This window comes from Colias philodice, chromosome 10 (genome assembly GCF_061535455.1).
Source record: "Colias philodice isolate Cphi_HAF_F1 chromosome 10, ilColPhil1 Martin Lab GWU primary, whole genome shotgun sequence".
NCBI lineage: Eukaryota > Metazoa > Arthropoda > Insecta > Lepidoptera > Pieridae > Colias > Colias philodice.
The window spans coordinates 3,199,038-3,211,570 of record NC_143095.1 but is presented as its reverse complement, the minus strand read 5'-3'; the positions used below and the strand labels follow the sequence as shown (position 1 = coordinate 3,211,570).

Genomic DNA, 12,533 nt, shown 5'->3' with positions numbered 1-12,533 from the left:
GGAACAGTAGGCACAGGTGGGAACAACACGACGTTCCCGCCGCGCGCGCTCGTAGTCGTGGTTGAGTGCTGACGAAGTGCGTTGCTCTGGAATTTTATTCATATTTACGAATAAACATGGTGAAATATGCAGTTCTATCTTGCAAAAACGATACTATAAAATACACAAAATTGAAATCCATTATCACATTTCATCAGTAAGTCGATTGTTATACTTATTTTTATGAAAATAAATCTAGCATCGCGGGGGTGAAGAGGAGGTGGGAGGCAGACACGCGCAGGCTCGCTCGCGCGCCTCACTGCCGCCACGTGATCGTAGTGATGTGACCTGACCAACGCCGTACTCGATATAAAGTTTACTAGAAGAACTATTTTCTAACAAATTATTTATTTAACTTTAAAATTAAAACTCTTTTATAATGTATTATAAATAAATTTGTGGTGTGTTTTGTATTATAGACTTTCTTATATTATGAATGCGAATGTATTTTAATGTAAATGTAAAGTATGTAATGTTACGATATATTTTCTGAACCGCTAAATTGATTTTGAACATTTTATAGTAGAATGGATAAAATTAAATAAAAAAATGTTAATATTATTTAATATATTATCATTTTAAATCATTAATTATTTCTTATTTTTATTTAACATTTTTAAAACATTATTACTTAATATTGTTTGATTTATTATTAAAAAAAATTGCACTTTTATTTTATTAACATTATTATTTAAGAAGTCTACATGTTTTTCTGATATTTTCTCCTTTAATAACATAATGAACATAAAATTTACTTATGATACATATTTATTTACATAACTTATCGATAGCTCAACACGCAATTGATACCTACCCATCCCTATTGGTCACACACACATCTATATAGTATCTATAGCTCATCTGCGGTCTGCCTACGATGTGCACTAAGAAATTTGTGCAATACACGCGCTCTATACTACTGTAATATTATATACTCTAAGTTTAAAGTTTTAAAACTACATAATATTACATTATTCTTTTATTATCTATCTTTAACGTCACTGTCACTGTCAAAAATATTTGAAATGTGCCTTTGAATTTGAAGTTTGTTTTGGCGCGTGTTCTATTTACAATATTTGTTCTGTAAAGTTTATTTTCATGGTCGATGCTTGTTTGTGGTAGTGAAAGCACGTGTTATCGAAAAATTTTTCATTATAGTTTTCTATTTGGTGTATATTTCATTCAAGCTACGATTTTTTTTTGTTTTTATTGGTGGTGGTTGTATTGTATAGTGTTTAGTGGTAAGTAAACTAATCTAAGTATGGATATCCCTCCGGATCCGCCGGATCCTCCTGATCCTAACGATCCCTCCCAAAATGTACAGACTCGCCTTCCTCACAAAAGGCATTTGGACGATGATATTTCAAACCTTCCAAAACTAAAAAAAACTTCCTTGGATAATAATCCTATAGCGGCATCTATCCAGACAGTTTATACCCACCCTATGTTATCTGAAGGTGAAAGAAGGTATTCCGAAGCAGACACTGGCCCATTCCTTGTCCACTTATGTAAAAATGAAACTGATCTTGCCTCTGGTTCAACTTTGAGATCTGTAAAGGTAGGCCAACTGTTAGTTACTAATGGTATTAATAATATTAAACGTGATGGCATTAAAAAGATAGGTAGGAATCGAGTCTCTGTTGAATTCTCTAATGCTGATGACGCCAACAAGTTTTGTCATAACCCAATATTGAGTAATAACAATCTTACTGCATCCATCCCCACGTATAATTTTTCTCGCATGGGAATAGTTAGAGGAGTTCCTACTGACATTTCCATGCAAGAATGTGTAGAAGCTCTAGAGATTCCCCAAGGGTTCGGAATGGTGTTAAAGGCCCGTAGACTCAACCGAAAACGAAAAACTGATGAAACTACTGAGTGGATTCCGACGACCACTGTTGTCCTAACTTTACAAGGACAAAAATTACCCGATAGAGTCTACCTATATAAATCCTCCTTAATTATTGAGAAATACCAACTTCCAACTATACAATGCCGGAAGTGCTGCAGGTTTGGGCATATCAAATCCCAGTGCCGATCAAAACCTCGCTGCTTCCGGTGTGCAAAGGACCATGATGGCAGTGATTGCAATGTTTCTGAGTCTGCCGCTTCATGCATCAGTTGTTCAGGTTCCCATCTTGCTACGGACCCAGTGTGTCCTGAACACTCAAGACAAAAAAATATAAAACATATTATGTCTGAGGAAAACATTTCTTACTCCGAAGCCTCCCTACGTTTCCCTATGTCCCGCAAATCCTTTGCTGATGCAACCCGTCAAACCCCTTCTTCTTCAATTACATACTCTTCTCAAAATCCGCCCTCTTCCCCTACCTCGTCCTCTTATAAGAAAACCGTTTTCTATATGCCTCGTCCTAGAGCTCCTCTTGGAAAAGGCTATGATAAAGCAACCCATAATAACATTGTTCGAGATCCCCAACTAGAACCGCAAAACGGGTGTGCCTTATCTGGCACTTCCCCTATTACCAGATCTCAAAGAGAGAGCAACGTCCTCATCTCCTGCCTGACATTTTTCTATGACATCATTAAAACATGTAGTGATGTCGACTTACCGCACAACGTGAAAGAAATGTTATTCAGAATTCTTGACACTATTAGATTAAATAATGGCTCCGAAGAGCCTGATACAATGGAATGCTAGAAGCGTTCGACCAAAGAAACATTCAATCATCAGCCTTATTAACGAATACGACCCTGTGATATTTGCCATATCTGAGTCGTGGTTAGTTCCTAAGACTCGTTTTACCATCCCTAATTATGTGTGCTTACGCAATGACAGAGCCGACGGTTATGCCGGTGCTGCTCTGATTATTAAAAGATGTATCCCCTTCTCCCAAATCCCTATTCCCAATCATAGTGAGGATATCAATGCTGTTGCAGCAAAAGTTTTTGATTTTACTGTTTTATCTATATATATCTCGAAACCTTGTTCCTCTTTAATTCCTGATTTGTACTACATATTGTCCTCTCTCCCCCATCCTATTTTAATTTTGGGAGATTTTAATGCCCATCACACCTCATGGGGCTCCCATAAATCCGACCTATTTGCTGTATCTCTATTAGAACTGTTTGATGATCTCAACTTATGCATTTTAAACAATGGCTCCCCTACTCATATTGTTTTACCTAATCAAAATCCTAAAAGTGTTGTTGATTTGTCCTTGTCTTCCCCCTCCTTATCTCTGTCCTGTAATTGGTCCACTCTCCCAGATTCCCATGGGAGTGATCATTTTCCTATCCTCCTCTCCTTTGATCATAACATCCCCGAAGCTCAATATGTTCCGTCTCTAAAATTCCACCTGTCTAAAGCTAATTGGTATAATTATTCATACTCTTTAGAAAATAAAATTAATCTTATTCCCCCTATTTCATTTAATAATGTATTGCTTGTTTATTCCCAGTTTGAATCCTCCATCCTTTCATCTGCCAATGCTAATATCCCTCAGAAAAAACCATCTCATTATAAACCCTCTACTCCTTGGTGGGATCAGGAATGTACAGATATTGTTCGCCAAAGATCTGATGCGGAAAAAGTATACATTTCTAGTATGACACCAGAAAATTTCCTAAACTTTAAAAAGATTTCAGCTAATGCGAAAAAAATTCTTAACTCCAAAAAGCGTTCTGGATGGCTAAATTTTTGTGAATCCCTCTCTCCTAAAACCCCTCCTTCTCTAGTCTGGAAACAAATTAAAAGGTTTAGAAAGTCATATTCCCCAATTTCCTTAACCTCTAACAATACCTCCCTTTGGTTAGATGAGTTTATAAATAAATTAGCTCCTACCACCGTCCCTGCCTCTGACCTATTTCCCTCCTCACCCTCCTTTCTCCCTCCCACAAATAACCTAGACTCGCCTTTTTCCATGGATGAACTCTTATGTGCCCTTGATGGACTCAAAGATTCATCTCCTGGTATTGATGAAATTCCCTACTCATTTTTAGTCCAATCAACAGAAAAGACTAAGGTATTATTTCTTGATTTAGTAAATTATTTCCTTTCCACCGGCTTCATTCCTCCATCCTGGAAAACCCAAATTGTAATCCCTATCCTTAAACCAAACAAGAACCCATCAGACCCTAACAGCTACCGCCCAATTGCCCTGTCCTCCACTCTATGTAAAATAACGGAAATTTTATTAAAAAACCGGCTAGAATGGTTTGTTGAAAATAACAATATCCTGGCTAAATCTCAATTTGGGTTCCGCAAGGGATTTAGCACTTTAGATAGTATTGCCGTCCTCACTACTGATATCCAAATTTCCTTTAAAAAAAAGCAGTTCCTTGCTGGAGTCTTTCTAGATATTGAAGGTGCTTATGACAATGTTATTCTTCCAATACTCAGGCAAAAATTGCATCAGCTGAGTATCCCCGAGAGGTTAACAAGGTTCATTTGCAATCTTCTTATGTGCAGATCAATCCAAGTAAGAGTTGATGGATCTTTAAGCTCTCCTAGATCCATTTGGAAAGGTCTCCCGCAAGGATCTGTGTTAAGCCCCCTTTTATATAGCCTGTACACCTATGATTTGGAGTCATCAGTAAATAGTTTTTGCAACATCCTACAATATGCCGACGATATTGCGTTATACTGCAGTTCATCCTCTATATCTGAAATAGAATGTAATTTAAATAGTGCGCTCTACTACCTACATGAGTGGTTACACCCACATGGCCTATCTTTATCCGTCTCAAAAAGCTCTTGTGTAATTTTCACCCGCAAAAGATTAGTTCCTCCTTTAAACCTTTTTTATAATAATGATCCCTTCCCTTTTCATGATAATGTAAAATTTTTAGGAGTATATTTAGATTCCAGAATGACTGGATTAGTCCATTCAAATTACATTGCTAAGAAATGTGAGAAAGGCGTTAACGTTTTGCGCGCGTTGTCTGGAGTTAGCTGGGGCGCGCACCCTTTCTCTCAGAAGCTCCTGTATAATGCTGTGGTCCGTAGCCACTTTGATTATGCTTCATTTTTATTGGAACCATGTAATAAGGCCGGCAATCAAGTTTGGGACAGAATCCAATCTAAATGCTTGAGGATTATTCTAGGTGCTATGAGATCCACAGCAATTAACGCCTTACAAATAGAATCCGGTGACCCCCCTCTTCATTTTAGGAAACAGTACTTGTGTGATAGATTTATTTGGAAACTTTTTCAAAATTCTTCCCATCCTCTCCTTGCTAGATTACAAATTTTACATGGTTTAGTTGACAATAACTCAGCGTTCCCCCTCTTAAAATCCTACTCATTTATTTTAGCATTACCCTATACTTTGTATAAATCCCCCTCCAATCCTATCTTTTGCTCTCCTTTTGAATCCCTTCTTTTTCGCCCAAATATTGAATTTTTTAAAATTTCAAAACAATCCCCCGACGCCAATCATAAATTCAACAGCATTTTAGCTGAAAATTGGAATGGATGGACTCCAATTTTCACTGATGCTTCAAAAACCTCTGATATTGAAAACGTGGGTATAGCTGTCTGGATGCCAAAATTTGCCATTATGTTGTGCCGTAAATGCCCTCCAGTAACATCTACCTTTGTGGGCGAGGCTTTAGCTCTGTTAGAAGCGGTACTCTACGTCCTATCTCATAAGCTGACTAAATCGATTATTTTCACAGACTCCAAAAGTTGTTTACAGGCATTGACTTCTAATCAATTTCGTTCAAAGGTGAAATATCCTGTAATTATTAAATTAAAAGAAGTCCTGTTAGAGTGCAAAGTAAATGATATTGATGTTACCTTGGCTTGGATTCCTGGTCACAGTGGTATCACAGGTAATGAGTCCGCCGACCTGTGTGCTAAAGCAGCCATTAATATATCATCAGAGACTCATGAACTTACATACTCACATGACATTGTTGCACTTGCGCGCCCTAGACTTTTTGAAACATGGAAGGATTTTTGGTCTACGTCAAGTAGAAGTAAGGGCAAATTCTACCGCTCTATACAAAATGATATTCCTCCAAAACCATGGTTTTTTAAATATAAGGACATCCCCAAAGGTGTTACCTCTACGATCTGCCGTATTCGACTAGGCCACGCAAGTACTCCAGTGCATCTAGCAAAAATCAGGGTGAGGGACAACTCAATTTGTGAATGTGGTATTGATGAAGCTGACCTGGACCATATCTTTTTTAACTGTACAAAAAATTCTTCCCTATATGATAACCTTCCCCCTACCGTTCCTCGTCCTACGAACATGAAATCCCTCCTCTCATTAATTAGTACTCGATTTGTTTATGTTATATCTAAATTTATTATCTCTAACAAAATAAAACTGTGAATATTTATCAAGCGTCCAAATATTGTAAATTTTAGTTTTTATGTTATACTTTGTACATAGTTTACTGTTCGTCCTTTATAACAATTAAATTAACCTGGTGTTGGGAATTTCTATATATTGTGTGTGTCATTTTTTTGTTGTAGATATCTGCGCTTGACTGATACATTTCAGTTTCTTATAAATCTATGAGATGTAAAACTATCCACAACGTGACATTGGCAAAATTGTGGCAACGCAGCACTGCCATTTATAAAATAAATTGAATTGAATTGAAGTTTATTTATTTATTTTTGTATTAAATATTAATAAACTTTAATAAATAACAATTAATTGTGCAGTGTTTTAAATTATAATAATGTCTAAGCATTTAAAGTTAACCTTTATTCTTGGAAAGGACGACGATGGTTTGAATGTTTTTAGAATTTCTTTGGAATATTTTTTCTTAAAAACTTAACACGTTTAATTTATATACATACTATAACACTTCTTTTTACGAGTGTACATGCGCGAAAGCTCGCAGAGGCTATGTTCAGGCCCGCCAAGTTACGTTGGTCGTATTGTACCTATGTGAAGAATTGTCACTAAAGTTTTTCCATTTTAAAGCAGAAAATAAGGAAGAAAATGTGCCAACCACCCCGAGAAGAGCCACCAGGCATAGAAGTACACCAAAAAGGTACAGCGAATTTTTCGAAAAATCCCCGGTAAAACGACAAACTGTTAATGATATTATAAGCTCAGATGAAGAATTTCAGGTTGAAACTCCCGTACAGAAATCTAAAGGTTAGTTTTTCATTTTATTTCATTGAATTAAAATACTTCTCTTATATTCACAATTTCTCGTTTTAACCCATTGAACCCCGAACGGCCCGATCGGGCCACGACACAATAGATTTTCTATTGTGTCTGTGATTCCGGGGCCTGATGGATTAAATCATTATATTTATGTTCATAATATTTTTAACAGACTCATTTATTATACAATGGAAATAAGTATAATTAACTCTTAATAAATCTTTTTCAGCTCTATTTGGTAGTGATGATGTAGAGGGTCAAGACATGTATAAATTTCAATCCCGATATTCAAGACTTGGTCTCCAAAACAAGGTCAAAGCAGCTATTGGAAATTCTCCTTCAATAAGCAGTCCTATGAAAACTCCAAGAAAAAGCATAAACATGAATAAAGTTGAAGCTACACCTAAGCAAGTTGTCAGCTTGTTGAAGAAAAGTAAATAATAATTAAAATTTAATTTAATAATGAAATAAGCATTTCAATAATGTTGACATATTTATCTGTATTTTACTATTTGGGTTTCTAATTGAATCTTAAATTTAATAAGTTCAGCTGAGGAAACTGATAACTATGCAATAAAAACCTATATTATAGTAATTATTAATTACTTATTCCTTTTGGTTAAATCATATTAAAATGAAATTGTGTGAACTATATTTTGTGTTATTTTAAACATCCGACAAATAAATGTACTTATCTATATTAGAAATTATTCAAATTACCATTATCATTAAATAATTACCAAATATATTTTAAAATGTTGATTCTGAATTTCCAGGAATAATCCAAGAAGTAGGTTCAGACAGTGGTGACAGTGATTTCTCTGGCAGTAGCAGTGATTTTGTACCTGATAAAAGTGATGAAGAGGCAAGTACATAATATTATAAAACAAAGTTTTCCCTTGTGTGTACATGACAAGCATAGCCCTTGCATACACTGATCACATAAAAAATATTTAAACAACAAAATTACGCCAAAATTTTTTTACAGTATTTTTCCTAAAAATACATGTTTTCTTCTCTAGCTTTGCGCAGCCGGCATATAACGCTATTCTAATGTGAGCATTTTGTCTATGAAAACATAATATTAAACGATAGCTCACGTGCGGGTGGCAAAGTTGGGCGGGTTGCTTGTTATGGGTGTACACAAAGTTTTAAGAATTCATCTACTTGAAAAAAAAATGCATCTGAAATTATGTAATGCGCGTATGCAAAACTATAACCTCCAGGAATACCGACGGTGGGACACCCTGTATAATTTACTTTTGACTTCATGGGCAAATTTGTGAGTGGAATGCAATGCAATTATGCAATGCATTCTATAGGCAATACTTATAGCATTTATATAAGTAAATATACAAATTAAGCAATTAAACATATTTAGCCTTTATGCTCAGATAAAGAGTGGGTGGACAGATTTTTAGGTACAGTACTCAAATTTTTATTAGCTTTTATTTGACTTGGCTTTAAATCTATACTAATACTAGCGGTCCGCCCCGGCTTCGCCCGTGGTACATATTTACGTTTTCTCTACATAAAAACCATCCTCGTACTTCAAGGAATATAATAAAAAAAGAATTATCGAAATCGGTTCAGCCGTTCTCGAGTTATGCGCTTACCAACACATTTTGCGATTCATTTTTATATATAAGATTATAAAGCTGAAGAGTTTGTTTGTTTGAACGCGCTAATCTCAGGAAGTACTGGTCCGATTTAAAAAATTATTTCGGTGTTAGATAGCCCATTTATCAAGGAAGGCTGTAGGCTATATATCATCACCCTAAGACCAACGGGAGCAGAGCAATGCGGGTGAAACCGCGTGGCATAGCTAGTTTGTTATATAATCTTGCAAGCTAAAATTGACCCAAAGTTCCCAATGTCTGATTGGCTACAATATTACGAATACAGCTTTTAGCAAATAGATTGACTGAGTGAATCAAATTTCTGGCAAGTTTTTGCAGCAGTTTTTCTTCATACAAATTTCCATACTCCATTCATTTATTTCTTATATGTGATCATAAAAAGCCCCCATCTATTTTTGCATGAAATTTCAAATATTGGTAAGAAATAATAAAGGTCCAAGTCAAGATAGAACAACCATCAATTTTCGAATAATTTAAGTAAAGATTGTACTGCTGCTGAATTTATTTTCCAATATTACACGCTTTATATTAGCTTCACCTGTATGTTTGTTTGTAACCGACTTCTTTGGGCGCGATTTTGACCCACTTTAAACGGCCAGATTTCGTTCAAACTTTGTAGATTTATTGAGGACCGATGACAATACACTAATTTGATAAAATTTTTTTAGTTCGATTTTCTATCAAAAGCGTGTTTTTTAGTTTTTTTAAACTATTATTATTTTTAAACTGACTATAATATTATGACATTACATTTATATTTAACAGTATATTTTATACTTTACAGAGTGAAGCTTCATCAAAATCCGAGTCTGAGATTGAAGAACAACCGCAACAAATATCTAAACCTGTTAGAAACAGAGGCAATAGGATGAAACAAAAAGATTCAGAATATATAGTAACACCAGATAATTATTTCATGATGCATTCTAGTAAAAAGGTAAATTGTCATCTTTCTTCTAAATAAGTTCCAAAACTACTAGACTCATTTTATAATTCTTGCATCAGTAGATAAACATTATTTCTACTTAGGGCCGTTTTTTCAATGTTTGGATAAAACTTATCCGTCCAATAAAGTATTACACGATAATATTAAAATGTCACGTAAACTGTGAAATACAGGCAATTAGAATACGTCTTTAAAATGGTAGTTTTATACATTATTCGACGAATAAGTTTTAACTAAAGATTTAAAAATCAGCCCTTATGGGCTATTTTTTACTTTTATCACAAATAAACTTGAGCGGAACTGGGATGAATAGCAAGTATTTTATAAACTTTAGATTGTCCTGTATATTACCTATTCAAACACCTATATGAAATTGTAATAATATTCAGTTTTAATCAATAAATGGTATTGTATTTCAGATAACCACATCAGACCACACTTTATCAAGACTAAAGAATATGAATTTGAATGATAACATAAAGGATATAGATGTGCACATATCAGAACAACATCAAACTTGTATAAAAGACTTGATGAAGAGCTACGACTATTTATTCGACAGATGGCTCTATGTATTAAGCGAAAATTTCAACATTATTCTCTATGGAATAGGATCAAAACGTTCCATATTACACAAATTTCAACAAGAGAAACTACAAAGCACTCCTTGTATTGTAATAAATGGATTTTTCCCAAGTCTTACCATCAAAAATGTTCTAGAAGCCATAGTCGTTGATCTTTTAGGCAATACTCATGTTCCTTCGAATACTAGTGATGTCATACGGATAATTGATAGCCAATTAAGTGAAAATGAGACTGATTTATTTTTAATTATACATAATATTGATGGAACAATGTTGCGGAATAGCAAGGCTCAATCGGTTCTAGCTGGGATCTCACAATTGAAAAATGTACATACAATAGCAACTATAGATCATATAAATGCTCCACTGTGTAAGTATATAAATATTATTATAACTAATATTAAAGTAATTCAAGATGAAATAAATCCTACTAAAATTATATACCTATACTAAAGTTTGTGAGGATGTATGGATGGATTTTGGTTACTCTTTTACGCAAATACTACTGAACCAATTACTATGAAATTTGGTATGTAAGTAGCTGAAGACCCAGAATAAGACATAGGCTAAATTTTATCCCAATAATCCCACAAGAACGGGAACTCTTTTTCTTTGAATACGCGGGCGGAAATCTAGTATAATAATAACTATATCTTATTAAAAAAAATACCAAGTTTGTTTGGTAACTCTTGACATCAACATCAACTTTTTGGTTAATTTTAGTTCAGCATAATTTATATTTATATAATAGAAAGTATGTAATTCTTCACCCAAGTCATAAAATAAAATACAGGGCAGTACACTTACTGCTATATTGTTATTTCAACTTAGTAGATAATACAGTCACAGTAAATATCAATTTAATATTATAATTAACATTTATTTCAGTATGGGACCACTCTAAGCTAAGTAAGTTCAACTTCACATGGTGGGATGTAACAACGTTCTTACCATACACAGAAGAGACGTCTTTCGAAAACTCTCTCATGACCCAAAGGAGTGGTGCCTTACAATTGTCTTCATTGAAAAGTGTCTATCAATCCCTCACAACCAATGCTAGAGGAATATTTAATATTATTATTGAATATCAGCTCGAAAACCAGAAGCAGGCGCATTATCAAGGTACCATTTCTTTCAACTGTATTATAAATTTAATATTATAGGTATTACTGTATTCAAAACTTCATAAAATACTTGTTTCAATGTGTGCATGATACCTTCAGCTATCTATTTTCAATTATCAAAAAACTTGATATGTATCATGATTTTGGTAATATCAAAGTTAAACTAGCAGATAGATTAACCTTTAATCGAAGATGTTTTATAATATGATAACCTTATTATAATAGATAGTGCCTTGTAAATTTGAATGTCACATTTATTTTTTTATTTGCACCTCTGTGAAGAATCACAAGCCTTTATACATACAGGCAAGTTATTGGTCTCAGGTATACATTAAGCATGTTTAATAAAAGTTAATTTTTACCATTATTTTTACAGGTCTGGCATTCAGGGACCTGTACTCCAAGTCAAGAGAACAATTCTTAGTAAGTTCCGAGTTGGCATTGAGAGCTCAACTTACAGAATTCTTGGATCATAAACTCGTGAAAATAAAACGAACACTGGATGGCAGCGAAAATCTAGTTATTCCTATAGAAAGCGCCTTATTGCAACAGTTTTTGGAACAGAATCAATGAAGGAATGCATGTGTGAATAAAACAATTAATATTGTATTTATCTTTTATTTTACAATCCCAGAAATAAAGTCTTAATAGGATTATATAATATATATCAACAGGCCAAGTTGTAAATTACTTAAACTTAATGACTTACATAATACAATAAAATTATTAACTAAAATTCTCTTCAACATATCTGGCACTTTCACCATGATGCATCAACCAAACATTTCATAAATTATCATTGATATTATACATACGTGCATAAATTGCTCTTTTAATATTTAAAAAATAGTGTAGAAAAATATTCTCTGAACTCATCAGATGTTCGACAATTTAGTCTAAATATGATTTTATTAATTATTATCTACGCCCGTTGGTGTTTCTATGTAAAACTGATGAGCATCGTTATCATTAGTGAGATTACAAATTTACTGGCACACGAAACCCATTTCAATGTGGGTTCTGTATCATGTTGTTTGCCTAAAATTTCATTTTATACATCATTATCGTATTTTGTAAAAAATAAACTTGTAATTGACAAAATTTAT

At 34.0% G+C, this 12,533-nt stretch overlaps 2 protein-coding genes and 1 long non-coding RNA gene across 10 annotated transcripts in view; 2 read left to right on the top strand and 1 right to left on the bottom strand.

Annotated features, from left to right (window-relative positions):
• Window positions 1-12,533, bottom strand: part of LOC149485087 (uncharacterized) — a 200,850-nt gene that overhangs the window by 96,991 nt on the left and 91,326 nt on the right. The gene's annotated exons all lie outside the window — the stretch shown is intronic.
• On the top strand, window positions 1,137-12,034 carry Orc2 (origin recognition complex subunit 2). 8 transcript variants are annotated; one of them, XM_089699803.1, is made up of 10 exons: window positions 1,160-1,280; window positions 5,687-5,832; window positions 6,485-6,745; window positions 6,945-7,121; window positions 7,363-7,566; window positions 7,910-7,998; window positions 9,558-9,710; window positions 10,139-10,673; window positions 11,192-11,425; window positions 11,804-12,034. In XM_089699803.1, the coding sequence occupies exons 3-10, from the start codon at window positions 6,697-6,699 to the stop codon at window positions 11,998-12,000; spliced, it is 1,638 nt and encodes a 545-aa protein (XP_089555929.1). In that variant the 5' UTR covers window positions 1,160-1,280; window positions 5,687-5,832; window positions 6,485-6,696; the 3' UTR covers window positions 12,001-12,034. The 8 variants fall into 8 exon arrangements, with proteins under 8 accessions (XP_089555931.1, XP_089555932.1, XP_089555933.1 ...); XM_089699804.1 differs by having other exon boundaries at window positions 1,182-1,280; window positions 5,677-5,832; XM_089699805.1 differs by lacking the exon at window positions 5,687-5,832 and having other exon boundaries at window positions 1,137-1,208.
• On the top strand, window positions 1,290-3,004 carry LOC149485092 (uncharacterized). The gene has a single exon (XM_089699825.1). It carries the CDS (start codon window positions 1,301-1,303, stop codon window positions 2,696-2,698), a length of 1,398 nt encoding a protein of 465 aa, XP_089555951.1. The 5' UTR covers window positions 1,290-1,300; the 3' UTR covers window positions 2,699-3,004.